This window comes from Anser anser, assembly GCF_964211835.1.
Source record: "Anser anser genome assembly, chromosome: 35".
NCBI classification, from domain to species: Eukaryota; Metazoa; Chordata; class Aves; order Anseriformes; family Anatidae; genus Anser; species Anser anser.
The window spans coordinates 335,045-357,039 of NC_139756.1; the positions used below are offsets into that span (position 1 = coordinate 335,045).

At 55.8% G+C, this 21,995-nt stretch overlaps 1 protein-coding gene across 8 annotated transcripts in view; it reads right to left on the bottom strand.

Annotated features, from left to right (window-relative positions):
• The window catches only part of BRD4 (bromodomain containing 4), a 62,903-nt gene that overhangs the window by 28,462 nt on the left and 12,446 nt on the right, over positions 1-21,995 (bottom strand). For all 8 annotated transcript variants that reach the window (XM_083815155.1, XM_083815149.1, XM_083815154.1 and 5 more), the window contains exons 2-7: positions 19,521-19,614; positions 10,821-10,937; positions 9,029-9,347; positions 7,593-7,730; positions 5,209-5,344; positions 389-672 (exon numbers count right to left, since the gene is read on the bottom strand). In XM_083815155.1, the coding sequence (XP_083671281.1) occupies positions 389-672; positions 5,209-5,344; positions 7,593-7,730; positions 9,029-9,347; positions 10,821-10,840 (897 nt within the window). In that variant the 5' untranslated portion in view covers positions 10,841-10,937; positions 19,521-19,614. The remainder of the gene's footprint in view (positions 1-388; positions 673-5,208; positions 5,345-7,592; positions 7,731-9,028; positions 9,348-10,820; positions 10,938-19,520; positions 19,615-21,995) is intronic.

Sequence of the window (21,995 nt, forward strand, 5' to 3'; positions counted from 1 at the left end):
GCCTGCACCGAGCTCTGCAGAAAACCATGCGGATTAGCTCTGTCGTACCAAGAAAGGTCAAGAGCGTGAGTCACTTCAGTAAGCCGAGATTTCGTCCTGAGTCACGTAGGGCTTAAATAAGGAAGAGGATGAATTCCACGCGAGGCTGGGTGGAATTCGTGCTGGCTAACTTGTGCCTAAGAGGGGTTCCCACAGGCTCCTTTTCTACTCAATAGAGAGGAGGAAGCCTTTTCCAAACAGGAATCTTTTGACCAAACTGTGGTCGTCTGCCTTAAAACGAAACTCCAGCGGTGGAGAGCTGGCACGGACACCGGCGCTGCAGCTCTTCCCACCCAGCTGAGGCACCGAACCACCCCGATCCCGAGCCACGACCGCAGGAACCACTCACCTTCACGGGCTGAGCGGGTGTGGGGATGACGGGAGGGTGAGGCTGGATGGGTTGGGGGGCCGGGGCCGGCGGAGCGGGGGCCTGGGGTGCCGGCGGAGGCGGCGCAGGAGGCTGAGGAGGCACCATCGTCATTACTGGCATCTGGACGATAAGGTCGGGGGTGACAGAAGGGAAGGAATGAGTCGTCTGCGCCGACTGGAGGTTCTGCTGCGGAGCCTGCGTCTGCGCCGGGGACGCCGCCTGGGTCGCATTCTGTACCGTCGATGATCCTGGCTTGGATGTCACTGCCGAAAGAAAGGAAAAGAAAAGCGTTGCTTCTCTCTTCCAACTCGATCGCTTTAACGGGAAAACAATGTTTCATAACGAGCGCTCTCGCCACTTAAATAGTATTGCTCGTTAGATAATTAATACTTTGCAGATCCTGTTCTTGAGCAACCAGTCAGGGACAAACAATCGTCACGTTTTCCTTAATGAGAAGTATTTGTACAGCTTGCTAGGTGAGATGGTGAAGAAACTCAGGACCTAACTGTACCAAAACCACTTCAGCAAAGGACCAAGGACCAGGCCAAAGGCGTACTCCTCTCTTCCCCTTCTCCTTACAGGAGATTTTGGGGAGGCAGGGTACGGAGCTGAGCGTTGTCATCTTCCCCTGCCTACCCTTTTGTCCCAGGCAATGGTTCTTGACTCTAATTTTGGAGCCAAACCGTGCTCTGTTACCGAGAGCAGGAGTCTCTTACTGGTTGGTGGCTCAATTCCTCCAAACCCCTTCCGTCCTGGGGAAATCTCTCCCGACAGCTAGCGAGCAAACTCATCGCTAGATCACATCAAACACGGAGCAACCGCAGAGGTTCGGACACCAGACGGGAGAGCAGGAGAGTGGGGAAGACCGGAGCTGCTGCCTCTTTGCGGGGCAAAGCTCCCAGCAAGTTTCCAAACTCCCCGGTGGAAGGCGTTGCGAAACGCCCTCCGAGCGGCGATGCTTGGCCGGGACGCAGCGCGAGACGGAGGCATCAAAAAAGCCAGATCCAGCCCCAAGTCCCCAGTCCCGCAGGAGGATTGGTAGCAGCGGCTCATTATTACAGGAGCGCCTCCTGCCAGGTATCAAACGGCCCTCTGAGAGGCCTTGAATTTGTATGCCCAAGGGAAAGCCGGGCTCTTGAGCTGTACCCGTCCAGAAGGACTGGGTTTTGGCTGCTCTTTCACCAGGGAGAATCTCCCGCGAGGGATACGTCAGCGGGTGCTCACCGTATCATGCCTTTCGGACCACCCAGCAGACCTTCTGAGGCTGCCCCCAAAATACATTTGTTAAGAAAAGAGCTGCAGCCAGACCCGCTCCCGGGAGCTGCAGCGGCTGCGATCCCACCGGAGAAACGTTGCGTGGTAACGGGCGAGCTGCTGAGCTTACATCCGCGAAAAAGAAACTGCGGGCTGCTGGCAGCATAAACCTGGGAGCTTTCAGCTCCTAGTAGAGCGATGACCACGCTCCTGGGCTTTGCCAGGAGCAGGAGTGAGCTCTGGGAAGTGACAGCGCGTCCTCCAGCGCATGTGCTACTCACAGATGTGATCGAGAGCAGCTGGGCAGCGGCACGTCCAGGTAGAGCGGACGCGATTCGCCTCCTGCCTTGCAGGAGTTCCTAACACAAACGGGTTATCTCACAAAAACCCTGGCGGGCATCGTTTTTCCAGCACGTTTTGAGCCCACCGCTCCCCGAGCCGAAGCAGAGCTCGTACAACGAGAGGCGAAGGCTCTGGTGTGAGCTGAGCTCACCGAGCATTCGTCCTCAGCGAGCAGCGTCGCTTCGGCTCCCTACCAAACCGCGGGCCGAGGCGACGCAGCGGGCGTGCTTGCGAATGTTAACCCTCACGGCATCAGGAGTACAAGAAAAGGGCTGCTGAGAAAGGTCACGGTCAACAAACTTCCTGAGCGAGGAGGGTTTCTCCTTGCACACGCGGTCAGAATGCGATAACGGGGTAGAGAGAAATGGGGGAGAGTGCCAACAAAAAAAAAAAAAAGGCAATAAAAAAATCTCAAATGCAAGCGATGGTGTTCGGGTCACACGCCTCGTGCAGGAAAAATTCCATCAGTCAGCTTCCAAATCTGCTCCCCGTGGCCAAGGAGCTGCTAGCAGTGGAGACGTGTTAGTGGCAAGCAGAGGAAAACTGCAAAGGGAAGGAAAAACGCATAAAGCCCCGACGATTAAAGCAGTTCCAGATGTTAGAACTTGTGACTTTTTTTTTCTTGTGGTGTTGTAGACAAAAAAGACACCTAAGGTAAGTCCCTCCGGTACGGAAAGACGACAACCGACAAGCAGAAAAGGCTCAAGGGACTTAGTAAGTACTGCTGCTGATGGCGCAGAAGCACTTTCTCTTCCAGCAGCTCCCAAGGAGGGGGTTCGACAGCAACCCCCGAGGCCAGACTTTGTTTCTACTCGCCCCCGCGCCCTCTGAGGGCTGCCCACAGAGCTCCCTGGGCCGCCACTGCTGCTTTTCGCTCGAAACCTCAGAAAACAGCTTGTTCGATCACAGCACCATCGGTCTGACGGCGAGGCTGAGGAAGGAGCGGGACGGCCACGAGGTTCACAGCACAAAGCACTCCGCAAGGGTTATGGGATGCTCGTGCAAGCTCACGGACAGTAAATAAATCGGGGCAAAGCAGCTGAGCGGCTTTTTGGTGCCACTGCAAGCTCGCCAGTGGCGTGCTCCCGCGCGTGACGCTTTGATAAAGCAATCGCCTCGGCATCGCGCAGCGGTTTTGGTCAGAGAAATGGGGATGGCACAAGGTCGACATGACACACGTTAACTCAAGAGCTGGATCTCCAAACCAAAGTGAACATGCTTTCTGATGGGGTGCCGCTGAGATCGGTCATGGCCGGGACGCTCTCAGCCCCGTTATGAATGATCTGGCGCCTTCGCAGGCCGAGGTGCGCGGTGCGGCCCCGCAGGACGGACGTCTCGCTCTGCCAGCTCCGCGTCGGGAAGAGGCTATGGGGCATGGCGGGTAACCGGTTGAAGCCGAGCTCTTGGGGTGATGTTATGGCCAAAAATGAGCTAATGAAATCCTTGAGGTGTAAACAGGGGAAGGGGAAGGCTATTTTACCTCTGCATTTGGCACAGTATTCTAGTAGCAGTCACATCTATGTCCAGTTATGGTGTCCACAGTTATTTATGTGAAAAACTGGAGAGGGTTCATAGAAGAGCTGTAAAGGAGGACTAAGAGATTGGAAACATTCCTTATAGCGAAAGAAGCCGGTTATTACGGAGAACACAGATTTGAAAACACGGGAGTCTTCAATATAACAAAGTTACTTAAAGAGGAGACAGCGGTTCAGGGTTTAGAGCAGAAACATATTACGAAAAATACGTAACGCGGCAACTAGCTAGCGAACTCCTTCTCAAAAGTGCCAGTAGAGATTTTTTTTTGCACTCTATTTCAGATGTTCTTCTACAAGACAGACTTCTAAACGAGGCGGTGTTGGTACTGCTCTTTCACGTTACGTAGCAGGCAGAGGACTGGACTGGATGAGCACAATGGTGCCTTTTGGTCCCATAATTTACTAATCCAGGAAAAAAGCTTCAAAAACCAAAAAAGCCTAAATCATCAAGTCTTAAGATGTACACAGACAAACCCAGGGAATGTAATTTTATCCATTTGTAACTTTTAAATGGCTTTCCACGTGCTGCAGTTCAACTTTGTGCAGGGCCTCAAGCCTTTGGGCTGGAATTTCACCCCGGGCGAAGCCCGGCTAAAGGTCGGAAAATGGGAGCAGCCCCAAAAAAAGGCCTCAGCTGGGATTTTAGGGGAGCAGAGGCAGGTCTGCACAAAGTGAATTCCACTTCAGGGACTAGCGCATGTGGCAACGCGTCCTTGCGAAGGACGCCGAGTTATTTTAGTGCCAACACACACGGTATGTCCACAATCACCGCAAAATTAAGGAAGGAGCTACGAAAACTGCGACTCGAAGGAGTCTGCGTGTGTGCAAGGAGGACGTCAGCGCAGCAGGACGCTTGCAGCTGGTTTCTGCTGCTGCCCACGTGAGGATTCCCATCGCTGCAAAGCCTTCGTGTCCCAGAGTCATCGCTCTTTAGCTGCAGCTTCTCAACATCATTCTCGGCTCTGCAGTCACCGATTCTTTTTGGACAGAACGCGGCATTTTTATTTTTTTTTACAACGCTGAGTACATCCGGACATACACGGAAAGCAGTGTACGACTCCGAGATCTGATAGGGCAGCGTGCGTGCTGCTGCTCGTTTACTTTAACAGCTGTCATTTACCCTAGAGGCACTGCGAGTGGTATTTCGTAATCCCCCTCAGCTTCCTGCCCGTACAACTGAAATACTTGGACTCTCGTTCTCAGCTTTTCACCTTGCTGGGCAGGCGGGGAACAGCAACCTTTCACTGGTCCCAGCCACGCACGTGCCTCAGCAGCGCTCTGATCGCTGCCAAGGCTGTCCCCGGCACTCCTCCGCCCCCCAAAAAGGAAAGAAGCCACGGGCGAGGGAGTCTCAAGACACTGCAAAGCCCTTCCTTTTCACCACCGAGTCTCACGCACACATCCAAGAGCCTTGGGTGGCCACGCTCCTTCCCCCCCAGCTCGAGATCCTTCTCGAGGCCCCTGCTCCACGGAGCGAGGCGCCCTGCGAGCACCGATGACCGCAGCCAGCCCGCGGAGCGCTGGTGGGCTTTAGCCCCTCAATTAAACGCCCCGATTTACGCGGGATGAGCCAGGTCTGTATGCGGGGACTCGTGGTCACGACACGCGGCGTGGCAGTGAGCGTGGCTTAATGGCAAACGCGATGCAACGGCAGGGCGAGCAGCGTACCTGCTTCCTTCCGCGCGCGTCCTCTTCCTTTTGTCTGGGCTATAACGATTTCAGTTTCCTCCTGGGTCATTTCGGAGATTTTCTGCAGGAAAAGCTTTTCTAGAGCTTCTGCCATTAAGACTATGTCATCTCCTGGCTGGATGAATAACAGATACAATAAATTAGACGAGGCACACATCTACAGAGAGAGGACTGCTAGAATCTAAACAAATCAACGTTGCTTTGAAGATTTTGCTCGTGCTTTTCTCCATTTAACATTAATTGTAACCGCAAATTAAAAAAAAAAAAGAGAAAGAGAAACATTTCAGAACAGCTTTTGTGAGGCAAAGGAGAGATGTGAAACCCAGGCTGCACGCTGTTAATTCTTATCATTTCCCAGCTGAATAATTCCTGGAGCTTTCCCTTAGAGCATCTCTACCTTTCTTTGCGCTATTTCCATTGCGATACAGCCCAAAAGTGAACGGGATACTGCCCCGAGTCTCAACAGACAGAAGAGGCCTTGCCCTGAAGCACTTTAAAGCAGGGGGTGGGCAGGGAGCTAACACAGAGCACAACCAGATACACTTCGGAGTGAGCCGACCTCACCTGCCTGCAGCACTGGCTGCTTCCTGAACGGAGGGAGGAGGGCCGGCGGAGGGGAGGAGTGGGAAAAACAAGCACCGGATCTTGGTCTGAAGTCTTTTTGCCTTGTTTTGCTGACAGCGAGAAAAAGAGGCAGCGAGGGAAGGGCACGCGACAAGAGAACAAGAGCCTGGATTGATGAGAAGATGACGAACGAACGGCTGCTGGTGTCAAGACAGGGTGATAAGAAGAGAAGACGGCCCCAGCCCCGTGGATCAGCACAAGGACGGTTAAAACCGCGCTTGCCGACGGGCCAGATTGGCCGGGGGAAGCCAATGGAGAACCGGGAGGACCGGGGATATCAGGGAGAGAGCAAGGGGAAAGCAGGGAAAACGTGCAAGTGCGTGGCAGCAAAGAATAAGGAAGCGCGTGTGAATAATCTGAAGCCCCGTTCAAGTTGCATCATGCTGGCTCAAAGTGGAGAAGGCAAAGGCCAAGGGCATGATTTTGAAGGACCAAAACAAGACCAAAAAAAAACGTTAAACCCAAAGAAAGTCGAACGTGCCCAGTAATGTCAGGGTCAGAAGTTGTTATGTGGTTAAAGAGGGCGTGGGTGGCGTGCAAACCTGGAGAAGCGGCCTGTAGCAGTCACTATGGACATCAGAGGAGCACAGAAAGAAGTGACTTTGGATAATCAAGGATGGAGGAAAGGAACCACGGGGGCAGCTGCCATTAGCGCTTCTGCTAACGACCATCAGCACTTCTGCTAATGACGGTGCACTGGGAGCAAAGTAGGACAAGGTCTTGTGCAACGTTTCTGAGGGGAGGAGGAGAGAAGGGTCAAAACACGCAGGGGTGAAGCAACAGGGAGAGGCTGAGGGCCAGAGACGAGACCTGGGAGAAACAGAAGAGCAGGAACCGAAAGGGAACCGAGCCGCTCAGGCAAGCCGTGGGAAGGACGGAGGCAGGCAGGGAACGCTGGAGGAAAGCCTGGCGCCCTGACCGCATCTCCCTGACTTTCATTTTGAAGCCAGCAGTGAACTCGCGGTTTGCGTTTGCTGTTCTCGCGTTACTCAGCACGGTAACGAGCTGCCTCTCCTGTGCTCGGCGCAGCTGACATCTGCCCGTTTCAGTCTCGGAGAACCTGACGGTTCCCCATCTTCGTGGAGTACCAAAACCACTCGGGCTCCGTCGCCCACGCCACCATTTGTGGCGAATGCCCCGCTCGAGATGCCCTTTCCTGCGCCCCAGACATTTGCACGAGTGTTTACAAAGCTGTTTCTCGGTCAAGGGAATCTTCCACAGTGCATCGTGAGGCCAGAGCCAGGCACGGCAAAACCCAACGCGCTGCTCTGAATATCCACTTGTTTCTCCCCACCGGCAGACTTCAGGGTTTCAAACCACCCAGATGGCTTTGTAACAAAGCTACAGAAAATACGGAGCACAGACAGACCTACACGGCTGCTTCCAAGTATTTGTTTGATCACACTTGTAGCTCTGCTCAAGTCATATCCCAAGAAAAAGTAGTTTCTTTTTCTTTTTTTTAAAAGCGATTTGTAAAACGAACCGCATCTGAACTGATCGTCTCCACTAATTCTTTTGGGAGGGAATGCTGCTAAGCCAGCTCTGTCCCTGCCTTGCTTCTCTGCAGAAGACACGCGCGCCTGAACTGCCACCAGCTTAATCCCCTTTGTTTTTCCAAAGAAACCGATCTCGGTGTTCCCTTTAAGGACCATTAAAAATACAAATGCAAGCGTTTCTGAGCTGGTACAATGAGAACGGAGGACTCCCACAGAAAATACGTTTTCGGGAACTTCTCGTACCTTATTGTAGATGTAGCAATTTGTAAACATCGTGTTGAAGTCCTGGATACATTCTTGAGCGTTCCAGTAGTAGTTATTCTCCAAGCGTTTCTTTATTGTTCCCATATCCATAGGAGTTTTAATAATCTTATAATAATCCTGCAAAGGGCAAAGAGGTACGAGTCAGCCTGGCACCCAAAAACATCACCATCACGGAGGTGAGACCTCGACCAGCTCAGCACCGAGCCCGCCTGGATTAGATTCTCCAAACCCAGCTCCGGCACAGTCTCCATCCCTCCTCAATTTTCTTATTTAGCCCCCATCAGCTAATTTCCAGGTGTGATTTATAATTAAACATTAGGCAAAACCCCACAAAACACTTTTCAGCCCGTATCCCAGTCTGCTCCGGGTAGGAAGAGGTATACACAGGCTATCAGTGGTTCTGCTGTGCTGTCCTCCAGGGAGTGAGGTGTTTGTAACTCAGCACAGCAGCCTCACTGGCGAGTAATTTACCCCTCAGCAGAAGCACAAAAAAAGCACAGAAAGTGGGTTTTTGGGGTGTAACGGAGCCAAGCAGCTTCCCAAAATCTGAAACGAATGACCCTTCGCAACAGGTCACACGCCTAATGCAGTAACAGACGGAGGAGCGAGGAAATCAGATTTACTTTGAGCCTGTTAAGTGCATCCAGATAATACACGAGAAGGTGTTTCTATTTTAGGCATCAGGTTCAGAAAAAGGGGCTGAAAGTCTGTTGCTATAGAACCAGCGATCTCTAGATGCAACCGTGAGATTGTTCCCGCTGCACAGAAATTAAATCGCCTGATGCTCAGGCAATAGATTATATATTTGTTACATCTTCAAGGTAAAACAGACGAGGGAAGTGGGTGTTATCATAGCAGGTTACAAAAAAAAGAGGCACGTCATACAAAGGAGAGCTTCTGGAGGGGAACAAATCTCCTCCGGTGGGAACCAACAGGATCCAGACACGCAGCAGGGATGCTGTCGTGATTCACTACAGGAAGCTAGCTCGAAATTGTGCTTTTTGCTGGCTCCTTGGGTTCTGCTCTCCAGCTCCTCCTGCCCAAGAGGGACAGGGACCAAACTGCACAAGACACACGTGGTGGGGGCTTCGGGACCAGCAAGGCAGAGCCCGAGCTGAGGGATTTATCGCTTAACGATCTTTGGTGCCTAACGAGGAAGGGACAGAGGGCTGGCTGGTAACCCGGCCTTGAACATCAGCCGGCTCCTGAAATGTTATTCGTATTTTCTCCTCCGTGTCCCAGCCGAAGGACCGCTCCTGATTGTAAAAGCCAGACCGGGAGCTGAACCACCCAAAGCCTGGCCCCTCGGGGCTCTTTCCTTAAAAGATTCTGGAGGCAGGGCGGACGCGCGCGGTTCCGTTCCTCCCACCGTTACGCGAGGGGAAACTCGGGCGGCTCGCTCAGCCTCTACTTACAGGGAGGTTCAGCTTGACGGCGTCCACGGGCTGCTGGAAAGGCCACGCAAACTGGTGCTTCCATAGCGTCTTGAGCACCACCTTGAGCAGGTACTGCAGCTGGTTGGTCTGGCGCTTGGGCTTGTTGGGGTTGGAGGTCTCCGGCGGAGGGGGGTTGACGCCGACGGTGCTGCCTTGCTGCGGTTGCGCCTGCGCCTGCGTCGTAGACATTTGGGTGGCTTCCAGTCCATCCCCCATCACCGGCAGGTTTCTCAGTCTCGTCCCGGGGCCGCTCTCCGCAGACATGCTATTGATCCCATTGCATTCCTCACCAGACACCCTGCGAAACAACAGCACCGCACACGGGTCAGCTTCCCAGCCGGCTTTCGCGGCGAGGCGCTGCGTAAAAACGAACCCGGCGCGCCTTCGGGAGGCTAGCTCAGGCACCCCGCGCGCCCGGGGACGCTGGCGCGGTGTCCGAGGGCACCCAGCAAACGAACTGGGTCAGGATTCTAGATCCTGGGGGTAATAATGGGCATTCTGAGGCGTATCCTTGCTCCTGCCCGATCTGCTCGGCGAGGGCTCTGGAGCGGCCGCGGCCTCGCTGAACATTCTCAGTTACGGGGCTAAAAGGAGCACAACCCCCACCAGCGCTCTGCAGGCGCCCCAGAACACCGAGTTTTGGCTCCGGCCAAAAAAAAAAACAGGTTGTTTTTTTGAAAGGTTTGGTTCGTCTGCACGAGCAGAGATGTTAAGGCAGCGCCAGCGAGCCTTTCGTTACAGCGCCCTGGCTGGAGGAGCGCAAGACGATGAGTTTTACCCCATTTCAGTTCACCGGAGCACTGCCGCTCCTCCCTGCTCCACCACCACGCCAGCTCCCCCCAAAAATTTGCTGCTCAATTTGTTCTTTTAAGCGAGCGTTAAACCTCCCTAGTATGCTTCAGCTGAATTATAAAGCAGGCAGGCCCGCTTGTACGGGGTGTGCACGCTATCTGCTGGAGGTAGGGAATTCTGACGTCGTCCTGAAGACCAGAAATTTGATAAAAATTGGTAAAAAGACATTTTTGCTGACTCTAAGACATCCCTCCAGGGACAACACTTCCCGTGCACATACCCAGAAGTGACAATAACGTCACGCTGGGCCAACATGGCACGCTTGAAGCAATCGGAGAAGACAATAGTAGATTTTGTGCAAGACTGAGTTAAATGAGAGCTTTGTTCACTGGTTTCGAGTGACACCTGGGGAAACTGAGGAAGGAGTCGTCAGCCCCGGGGCAACATCATCTGGCCCCGTTTTCTGATGCCGTTAGCAGCCCCCGTGCCTCTGGTCGTGGTCTGGGCATACAGATGCAGCCTCCACAAGGACCACGGGCTTCAGTTTCAGGGCTCTGAGGAAGCCGAAGCATCCCTCAGCGAACACGCTGCCCGCAGGCCCAAGCTGTGCCCTCTGCTCCCCCTGGGATGTGTCACTGGTGTCGGACTGTGCCGTGCAGATCCCAAGTGTCACATCCAGCGAGCTGCTGGCTCAGCTGTCCTGGGAAGCCTCTCGCTTAGAGCTGTGTTTGGCACCCGGTTTTCCTCCCCACTAACAACGTGGACCCATCGCGGGGGAGGCCTGACTCAAAGGTGACGTGATTTTGGACGCAATTTGGATTTTCTCGTTGCGAAATTCCTTGAATTTTGCTTCTGGGCTCGTGCTGATCCCTCTGGGTCGGACATGAGGGTGGCGTGGGGAAGAAGCGAGGCACTGTCCCTATCACCCGGCAGCCAAGCCAAAGGAATCCCTCTTTACTCACTGCAGGGGCTACATTACCTTGTAGGATACATTGCCATATAACTTTGCCCCAGAAAATGATGCAGAGTCAGAAGTTGCTTGGCTTGTCCATCTATCTTCCGTGGCTTCAGGCACAAATGCCTTTAGATACTGTATCTGATGAAACAAACAAAGCAATTAATCTGAGGCATCAGAAACGAAGGCTACCTCCAGAGAACTGTATTTTTCTTTACACAAACAGCCCGGTTTTGGCTCTCAGCAGGGCAGAGGAGCCCGCAGACGCCTGGACGTTCAATCCCTGCGAACACGAGACACCTACACGCAGACAAGGAACGGGCAACTGCTGTTTGAGGCTTCCCCGGGCATCTGCCACCTTTTTGGAAAGCTCCCTCCTCAAATTCGTCACCCCAAGGCCTACAATCAGGCGTCTTCCTTTTGCTCCCTGCGACACCAGCTCTCCCAGAGCCAACCATCAGAGGAAGGAGGTTTATTTTTATTTAAAGACAAGGGAAAACACGTCCTAACTGTTTTAATTTCTCCCCGTTCCGCTTAGGAGATGCTAACCACCTGTCGAGGCAGCTCAGTGCTGCACCCAATTTAACTCTCCATCTTTTTCACTGTCTTCTTGCTGACCTGAAAGACCCTAGCAGCCTCTTCTTGGAAACTCCTTTCTAAGGCACTCGTGCCTTTTTTTAAGCACGTTAGCTGGAAACGCACCATTTTCCACCCTCCCTTTGCCCTCTCTCACCGCTAAGGCATGCTTTGAGTCTCTCCTCTGTGCGGGCGGTTACGTTACAGCTCTCCTCTCGCGTTTTTACCCAAATAGCACAGAATCACCCACGCTGCTGCGCGTGGCCAGGGTATTCCCAGGTCCTGCTTTCACCTCTCCCTAAAAAAACGCAGGGACTGGGACAGGGAACGTTTTCGGACCCAGAACACCGACGCTGGGGAGCTGACCGCAGCCCAGCGCCCGCAGGTAACTGCAAAGAGCAGCAGGACGGAGCGTGTGAACCCCAACTTCACCGTCCAGCGAGGTGTGACCCGTATTACCAATTATAAATTCGGGCTGTGGGTGTCAATGACGGATCACCACCACCACGTTTTGTGAGCAGGAAGCCTTCCTAAGAGGCAGACCACCCCGAAAGCTTTCCGCGCGCCGGTAAACGAAGGTGGGATGAGACGAGGCGAAGCCCGCAGCAGGAAAAGCGGCCCCGAGCGCTGGATGGCTTTCCGGGAAGGGTTGTTTCAGGCCAGTGGGCAAGAATATCGCAGGCGGCTTCTCCTCCCCTTGCTTTGCGCTTATCTGCTCATCGCGCATTCCAGCCTGATTTCCCCGAAGCGGGGCAGATTGCATTTCATCCCCGCCTCGCGCCGAGATGCTATCGAGCGCGGGGCGGCTCGAACTCAGGCGGGGCGCGCTCCCCCCGAGCCGCGCGGTCAGGTTTGTTGAGGTCCGGCTGCAAGGAGCCCGATTTTGTGCGTCCTCCCCCGGCGGCCCCGCGAGGCGGGACGGGGCTGTAATGCGGCGCGGGAGCCGGCAGAGGGTAGTGCCAGGCTGCGCCGGGGCAGGGATCCGGCTCCCGGGGAAGGGTTTTCCTCCGTCGCCCACCGCCGAGGGGAGCGGGATGGAAATCGCTCCGGTGAATTCAGGCGCCGGGCAGGAGGAGGAAGGTGGGGAGCGCCCCTGCACGAGGACAAAGCCCTCGGGGAGAGGCAGGGGCCCAGAAGCAGGCAGCGGAGGAAGGCAGAAACGCTCGAGGAGGTGTGGGGGGGAAACTGAAAGGTTGGCAAAAGCTCGGGCAGGGAAGGGCTGCGCAGGGCTGGGGGGGCAGAAAAAGGCCCTAGGAACACCCCAAGCGTCGTAGGGCAGCCGCTCCAAGAGGGCAGCGGAGGCGAGGAAGACGCTGCTGCTCCTTATCCACGCGTTGCTGCTCCTTCTCCGCGCGCTGCTCGTGTCGGGAAGGGCGATGGCTCAGACCAAAGCAGGAGGCGGACGATGAACAGAGGGAGCAGGCCAAAATCCCGAAGGGGTCGCTCCCGTTACGGCAGCGACCGGCCCCAAAAACGCCCTGAGACCCACGCGCAGGGCAGCAGGGGGCAAAGCGGAGCCGGCAGGCTGCGCTCCAGCACGCTTCCCCTCCCTCCTCTGCGCCTAAACAAATAGGTCATAAATTAAGCTTTTACAAAAGCCCCAAAGAAACGAGCCTTGTAAAGCAGCAGAGCGACCTTGTAGGTTTTTTACGGGGGTTCCTTTGAGGCCACTGGCCCCCCCCGGTGGGTGCTAGCGAAGCGGAAAGCGGGTTTTATTTTGAGCGGTGCCTTCAGGAGGAAGGCGGAGAGGCAAAGCCCGGGCTGGGGCTGACCACCTGCTCACAGCAGCCACCCCAACGCATCCCTCCCTGGCAGCTCAGCGCCTGCCCCGAAGAGCCCAGGGGGTCAGGGCCAGGTTTTTATCGCCAGACCCAAGGTTTGGGGCTGCTGGCAGAGCACCCCAGCTCTGATTTCAGGTAAACAGACGTACTGCGAGCACTGCTTTCAGATGACGCATGAGGTTTAAGATGCCCGAGCAGCAGCAGGAAGGCAGCGCAGCCTCGCGGGGCATCCCGCTGCACCGGGGACGAGCTGGAGCAGATTGGGCGTGGAGCAGGGACCGAATTTGAGCCTCAGCTCAAAGGGGAAGGCGCAGCAGCAGGAGCCCGCGCCCCCTGCTCCGGTTTCAGGCCGTCTCCTGCAGGCTTTGTTCTCGGCTCAGTCCCCGGCTGGAACCGCACATGACAGCGCCGTGACTCACCCCAAAGCGCTGATTCACTGCCGGCACCGGCGCACGAAGCCAGGCCGCGGGGCGGCGGTGGACCCCGGAGCCAAGTCCGCGCCCCTCAAACCGCTGTGCCTTATCGCTCCCCGTCGCTCCCGACGTCGTTTTAAAGCAAAAAAAAAAAAAAAGGCCCAGGTTTCAGCCAGGGGGATGCAGAGGAAGGGAACGGCTGGAGTTAAGCCAGCGTTTAAAACTTGTGACTCACACCCAGCACAAGCCCGTGTTGGGGACAGCTTCATGTTGGGGACAGCTTCGCTGCAGGCACGCACATGCCCCGGGGCGGTGGTGCCGCAGGAAAAGCGCAGACAGAAAATAAAGGAGAGGAGCAGCCGTGGAGAGCGGCGCGCGGGTGAAGGGAACAGCAAACTGAGAGCCAGAGCTAAAGCGCAGGGTTTCGGCCGTACGAGGAATCCCAGCCCTGGCTCTATCACACGCAAACGCCCTGCAAAAGGAAGCTGGGCTGCAAAATCCGGCGGCTGAAAGGAATAATGGGAATAACGATCCAACGTGTGGTGGCCAGCGCTCCCTTTAGTTCTCACCCTGCTGAGCCAGGAGGAGGGGATCAACATGTGCAATGAGCATCCCCGCACCTCAAATACACAAAAGGGAAGGCAGAGACCCGAGCTTTAACAGCATGGGGCAAGCGGGATGTTTCCTAACTTCCCGGTTCTTCCCTTTACAGCCCCCCGAGGCTGTTTTGGGCCTGTTGCGCTTGACATCCCCGCGAACGCTCTTTGAACGCTGCCGTGCGAGCGCAGCGGCTTCCCCCCTTTAGGCCGCGGATGCTCAGCTGCTGCTGCTGTTATTAAAAGCCAGGCTCCCGGTGCCCAGCACATGCTGTTCCCTGCCGAAACCATCTTCCAACGAATCAGCGCTGCGAGTTCTGGCCGAAAATCCCTGAGATGCGCTCCCCCGGCTCCCACGCCGATAAGCGTTATTTTTGTTCCCCCCTACGTGCAGCTCACGGAGAAGGGGGCCGGACGGATAGGAGAGCACTTGTTCCTCAAGGACCTGCTATCAGCTTAAAAGCACGTGTAAAGCCCAGCCTGCAGCGGGATTTCTCCCTCCCCCCTTCCTGCTGCATCCCAAAGACGGGACCAGAGCCGGGGTCGAGGCTCCCGCACCGCGATTCAGCGGCGAACTTCCCCGGGAGGGCAGCAACAAAGGAGGGAGCCGGGCACGCTGCAGAGGCCTCGTAAAATGCTGACGGAGATGGATGGGGTCTGCGCCTCCCACGTGGCTACCGGGCTGTTCCACCCCGGGGCCCGTGCAGTGCTCCAGGAGACACCGATCGGCCCCGTTAAGAGAAGCACAGCGCCCCAGGCTCGGTCACGACGCCCCCACGGGGGTAACGGGGCATCAGCCGCGCCACGGAGCTGAGGAGGCCAAGAAATAAAAGCAGTAAAAGCCCAGCCTGTAAGAGCAGTGAGCTTCTAGGGGTGGGGAAGCAGCGGTTGGAAAAGAAGTTGGTGTCTGCGCTCGCACCAAAACAACTCGACTCCGCAGGACTCGACGGGGAAAAGGGAGCAGGGCGCCGGCCAGCGAGGGCTGCGGAGAGTTCTGGAACTACAACAGCGAGCTGGAAGAGGGCAGAAGACCTGAAATTACATCTCTTTGGGACGAGGAGCAGCTTTGAGACAAGCCTCTAGCCCCGTCAGGCAGTTCACGAGAGCAAGGCAACAAAGGACAAACGTTTTAAGTGAGCTCCGAGGCTTCTTTTCGAGCCTCAGGTCTCTATTAAGAAGGCCCCAAACTTCCTATACAGGGAAAAATCAAAATCAAACCGGGGCTAGTTTACTAAAGGCGGTTGTTTTTATTAAGCAGAAGGAAAAGAGAAGCGGTTCTGCTCCTCTCACCTCCGCTCGTGCCTCCCAGCGAGCGTTTTTTCCCCAAAATACAGCACCGGTTACGTGCCCGAGGCAATGCCCCAGCCCACCAGCGCTGGTCGTGCCCTGGAGCCCTGCTCCAGTCCCGCTGGCTGACAGAAACAACCCACGTGGGGCCAGGTGCGAGCACCACAACACCCAAACCCGCTCCAGTTTGCAAACTGGTTCCCAGCATCGTTCAGAGGGCGAAAGCCAGAAGGGGACCAAGTCCGACCTCACCCTGCAACGCTTACACCGAGACCGTAAGCGAGGGTTTAACGCCGTGACTCAGCCTCAGAGGCTGATGTGCAGCGAGCACGCAGGCACACGAGCGTGGTTTTTTCGTTTTTTTTAGGGTTTTGCTCTCTCTGAGCCCAGGAAGGGGACGCACGACTGATCTGACAGGGAGAGCCCCTTCTAACACAGCCGCTGGCAGCAGGGGGAAGCTGCCACTGCTGCAGCTTCTTTCAACACCCAAGATGTAATTACCCACCTCAGCCGATAGCCCAGCTGGGGTATCGGAGGAAATTCGTGCCCTCCGCGGCAGCTGGTGGAAGCAGCGTGCTCTGTACTAACCCAGCGTTTCGGGGTTTAGCCACCAGAACCCTACACCCGTAACGCAGAGCGCTCTTGAAGGCGGCTCTGAAAAGATGCCTAAAATAATGAAAAGATCCCTAAAATAAACGCCACGGGTTTTATAAATGCCATGGGTTTTATAAATGCCACGGGTTTTCAAGCAGGCCAGAACTCCCCGACTCTCCTCGAGGCCACAGCGACATCCACCTCACGTGCCAGCCAGCTAAATGGGACCAATTTATCCCAAGACTACTCAGGCAGAGCCAAATCCCCACTCTCCTGGTACAGGTGCGGAAAAGCCTCGTTCTCTTACCCCTCCCTTACCGTGGCTTCGGGAACACCCACACGGTGCCGTCAGAGCAGGCTGGGTTCTGCAGGGGATTAACCAAACCCACACGGCAGGCGTCCTCGTCCGACCCGAGCTCAGCCCGGCGGGCCGAGGAGCGAAGGTTTGGAGCCTGCAGATCCCCCGCGACCACCACGACCTTATCGCGGAGATCTTGGGATCCCTGCACAGACCCGATCCAGCAGCTCCCTCTCGCCTCCTCTGGTCTGCAGCGGTGCAGTTTCCAGAGCAGGAAGCACGTTCTGGGCAGCAAGGCACAATTTAAGTGAATTTAGCTGCATCTGGGCATTTGAAACCCTTATCCTGGAGGAGCTCTGTGCGGCTCCATTTCCCTGCAGAAACGGGAGGCTACGAGACCGCAAAATCCTCACGCAACAGCTTGCGGTGGACATTTGCTGCCCTTTGTAACTCCAGTTCCAATCGCACCTCGGCTATAAACGAGGAGAATAAAAAAAAAAAGAATACACTGGAAGTTAATTCAAATTCACAGCAGATCTGCCCCACTTTAATTACGCAATCTGTGTCAGTGGGGAAGCACAAATAGGATTACTTTTCCATCTGACCGATTTAGGCAGCTGGGGAGAGCGGCATTCATGCCACCGGGCAGACTGCATTGTCTGGAGCTGGTCCAGCGGTCATGCTGCAGGAGGCTGTTATTAGCAGCCCTAATCCTCGCTCGCACGCCGACGTGGGCGCTGACCTCCGCAGCTACCTGGATGTACGGGTGTTATTTGAGCGTTTCCTGCTTAATTTCACAGCTTCTGGCTGCCTCAGATGCCGGCCGCTCGCGTTCGGTGTGAGCTCCGGGGTCGGGCGTTGAATTGCTCCGGCCCGTTCCGGGCCCTGAGTGCGGCAGGTTTCACCGCTGGAAGAGATTTCACTGCTGGAAGAGATTTGTTTCTTCTTGTGTCCCAAGCGCTGGGGATTTCCCTTCTGATCCAGGACGAACACGTAACAGGAACCAGCCTCGCAGCTGGAAAATCCTCCCTCCGGTTCATTCCTCGTCCCCGCTGTTTCTCCGGGAGCCTTTGCCTAGGCTCAGCCCTCCGTGAGTGAGATAACATCAAACCGAGCTCTGCGGGGGTCCACACCCAGCATCGCGACCTTAAATATCCTCAGCTTTTTGCACTGCGGCTCCCACACGCTCAGCACTGAGGTCCCTGCCACCAAGAGCCTCCAGCCCGCTGGAGGAAAAGGAACGGAGAGGAAAAGGAAAGCTTTTGCCACACCTGAGAGACCAGAGAGGAATCAGCTTTCGCTGGGCTCAGTCACGCCAACCACACGTCCAGCAGCACGCACCCAGCCCAGCTTTTGTCACTTGTTCGGGTTTTGCGCGGCATCAGATCCCCAGAAACCTCTTCAGGGTGGATGTTCGAGCAGGACACGTGCGTGGCAAAAGCTGGCTCACGAACCCCGGTGCTTCAAAAGGAACCGGAGGAGAGATGGGGCATTGGGAAATGGAGGTGAAGGCTCACAGCCGAGGCCTTCCTCGCCTGCAGGGCCACCAGCATCCTCCTCAGCACGGCGGGCTCCGCGCCGCCGCCGCTTTTCGCTTCCACCGCCCCTCTGAGCCGAGCAGAAGCGTTCCAAACAAGCAGGCTGCACTTGGTACGGCCTCACAATTTTGAGGCGGTTTTTGGGCCACGCTGCAGAAAATCTGCAGTGAATATTTTATCAGCTTTTTCCCTGGCTCGGTGCGGTTACATATTTTAGTTTACAACTCAAACAGATCCTCGTTGCACCCACGTTCAGTTACCAAGGCGATTCTCTGGACGGGATCCATTCGCTCCTGAAAATGAATGATCCCAGCAACCAAAAACATTCGTGGAAAGCAACTGCGTTGGCTCGTAAACCAGCACCAGGGGCTCACGAGCAGAGCTGGACTCCACGGACAGAGACCCAGCACGGCGAACCCAGACAGCCTCAGCACCACCAAGTGGCAGCTCCTCCCTCCATCCGCCGGGGAGCCGAGCCCACAGCTCAGGAGCGGCAGCTTCTGCCCGCTCCACTCACCCCTCATCACCAGTGCTGGTGTGTGAAGCACCCCACGGACACGACCCAAGGGAGGTATTATTCCCACCCCCCAGGAAAAGGGCGACTGAAGGAGACGCGACGCCCTCCGTGTCAGCCTAGCCTTCGCCAAGAGCCGTTCCTTTCCTTTTCCTGGAAAGAGGGAGGGTTTCTTTTCCCTATTTTCCTTCTTGCTGTCCGCTATCAGAAAAAAAAAAAGAAGCAGCTCCAAGGTCAGAGCATTCGCAGAACGGCTGGCACGCGTATTTAAAACACGGACTTTCCCACAGGAGACTTGAGCAAGCCAATCGCTAGCCGTGCCCGGGCCGTGGCCGTAACCATACGCGACTGGCGGTAAATATTCCTCCCACTCCGCCTGTGCCAAAGCATTCAGGTGTCAAAGCCAACCGGGAACTTTTAAAGCTGAAGTCACGAAACAACAATAGTTGGATACCTGGGGTAATTTTCCGTTTTTTTTTTACCGAGCGTTTTGATGGCAAACTACCAGAAACAAAGCGCTTCTGGGAGAGCGAGCTCTCGGAGAAGAGGCACCGCGAGGCGTTACGGCTGCGCCCTGCTTTCCTGAGCCGGGTGACACAGCGACCCCGAGAGAAGGACCCCGAAACACACCCAGGGGAGCAAGAAGCAGCCGGTGCGGCCTCGACAGCAGCCAGAGCCCCCAGCCTCCCTCAGAGCCTTGGCGGAGAAGCACGCAAGGTGTACGGGTACACGAGGGGAAGCTAGACACCTCCAGGATGCGTCTGATGTTCTAAAATGCCAGAGAAATGGTCAAAGACGGATAATTCGGAGTTAGAGCGCAGTTGGGGAGCTTCTTACCGCCCTCACTCCCTCCTCAGAGCTCTCTGCTGCTCCTGTCCCTCCTGCGAGCCTCTCCTGCCTGCTGTCAGCAGGGCAGACTGAAACCCCCCCCACGTAATAAAGCCACCGGGACGGAGCCTGGCCCCACGTCAGCACAGCTCGTGCTCCGAGCTCACCGCCACATCAGGCTTCTGGTCACCGTCACTGCCCCACAAGAGACATTTCTGCCCCAAAACACAGGAAATAAGCCACACTTTGCCGCCCCCCCAACTTATTTGCACAGTAGCGGAACTTGCTGCGACAGTTACCTTAAATCAGAGTCGACCCTTCGAGGTGTTCGGGACTTCTTCACCAGCTGAACCCTCTGACCTTCATTTTTGAAGCTACTACCGAAAGAAAAGTCTGTAAGGAAAAGAAACGGGTGTTACTTCAAGCACATCCGAAACAGTAGCTTGCTCCCGTCGCGCAGCGTTTCTCCTTTGGCTTTTGGTTTTTAAGGAAAAAACCAGGCGAGTCGGGTAAGCAGCAGCAGCCCGGACGTCAGGATCCCAAGGAAAGGCATCGCGGTGCGGGCACGGATGGGGCAAGGAACCCCCCAGCCCCCAGCCCGCAAGGCAACAGCCCCAGCTCACGCTTTGGGGTCCCAACGTGCCGAGAAACGGGATCGTGTTCGGGTTACCCAGCCCCACACACCTCTTCTTCAGCCATCCAGCCAGCACAGGCTTCGGGGAAGCGTCAAGCCTTCCCAAACCAGAATGAGCAACTCGGAGATTGCTCAGCGAGGTCTTTACGGTCCAGAAAGCCCCTTATGGGTGTTGACGCTGGTTCTTTAACTGGTTATTGGCTGTGTGAGCTGCGAAAGCCTGGGCTAGCGGCTCGCGAGGAGCCTCAAGCTGCAGCACAGCCCCGACACGAGACGAGCAACAGCTCCTGTGTGCAGCCACCACCTTTTCACGGAGTTTGCCCCAAAACCCCACAAACAAGGCTACAAAGGGGAGCGCAATCGTGACCAGAACCCTTTAAACATCCCTGCCGCTCGTGAAGTTCTCTGAGGGCGACGGGAGCGAGGCGCTGGCCCTCCCGAAAACCGCCCACGAGCTGCTTCCAGCAGCTCCTTGCCCCCACCGCGCTTCACGCGCCTGCAGAGGGGGCACCCCTAAAACAAATCCTATCACCAGTGACATTTTGCTACAAAGGCAAACTAAAACGAGGCGACTTAGAAGGCTGGTGTTATCTAGAGAGGACGCGTCGAGCTGGAGCCCAAGGCGCAGCACTGCATTTCCCCCTCCGTCAGGATAAATCTGCATGAAGAGGTTCCGTTTGCAGGCTGGCGATCCCCTTAACTCGAGGCAAAATCCTTTTAGCTGTGATTAACGCAGACACGCAAGGCAAGACGTGAACAAGAGCGGGGTGCGATGGTTGTCATGAAAATCAACACCAGAACAACCAATAAAAACAAGTTTCCCCCCCACAAAGAAATGCTAAGATCAGAAAAACCCTTACAATACCAGCAAGGTACTCGTGCACTATCGAAAACGAGTTGCATTATGAGAAGGTGTGCGGAAAGCTACAGTGATCGCCTTACCAAGGTTTAGATCCATCATCCGAAGCTACACAGATCCGCTTTCTGCCAGTAAAACTGCACTTCAGGGCTCCCTCCCTTACCCGACCTCAGCACTAAGGGCGGACATTTCTAGTTTGGCTCGTAAAAGCACAACGTGCGAGCGGTGAACCTTTAACCACCGCAGCTGAGGCCCGAAGAGCTCGGAAGAACAGCGAGAGGCGCTTCCCTGCGACGTCTGAGGCAAAATCATCATCTAGCAGGCCCAGGGACGCGAGGCAGCAACTCCTCCCTCTTGATGCCAGGGCAATACCGGCCCCAGAGCCGCCCCGTTAGCAAAACGCCAGCAGGGAGCACCCCATCATCCTGGAAATCGCAGGCTGTGGTGTGGACCCAACACCGGGAGAAACCCACGGAAAGGTGGAGGAGCTACTGCCCCGCTCGCTAGCTCAGCGATGCCCTCGGTGCTCTCCTAAAGGCTAAATTTCCTAAATTCCTAAGGGAAGCAGGTTTTTGCTTCCCAGCCGGGAGGAAACCCGCCCGGGAAGGCGGAACTACTCACCTCGTGCAGAGTTTGAGGTTCAAGCAAACCTTGGCAGCTACGCCGGGCGGATTGACGGCCACGCCGGGCGTCCCGAGGCTCGCTGCGCCCTGTAGGTGCAGCCACGTCCCTGGGGTCCCTCCTCTGCTCCTGAAACACGCCCCCGGCCAGCAGCGAGCAGCGAGGATGGGCTTTGCGCTCTTCCTTCGCTCGCTGCGATGCCCTACATGCCTCGCTGCGGGGCGAGGAAGGCTTTTGGAGGAGAACCGGGGCAGCAGAGCCTCAGCAAGGCCACATCTTCCAGCTGGAGCATCGCTGCCAGGCCAGAGACCGCTCCTCAGCCCTGCTCCTCGAGTGTCTGCTCAGCCGGGAGGCCGCAGCTCGTCCTCCTGCACACGCCGACAGCCGAGGCTCCGGGTTCTCGCCCCAGCGGGGCGGCAGATCAGCACCGGCTCGACCCACAAGGCCAGCCAGCTCCGCGTCAGTCAAAACCAACGCCCCGAGCAGACGCTGTGCCAGAGGAAGTTTTATTTTGTCTGGAGACTTATCTGAAGGCTGCTCGGGCAAGCGAAGGCTGCGCTCTTCAGGATTTGTCGAGCTCTGGGACAAAGATGACAATTCAGCTGCAAACGGTCACAAGACCCCAGTATTTTCCACGTTCCGCACTCGGATTTTGCTAAC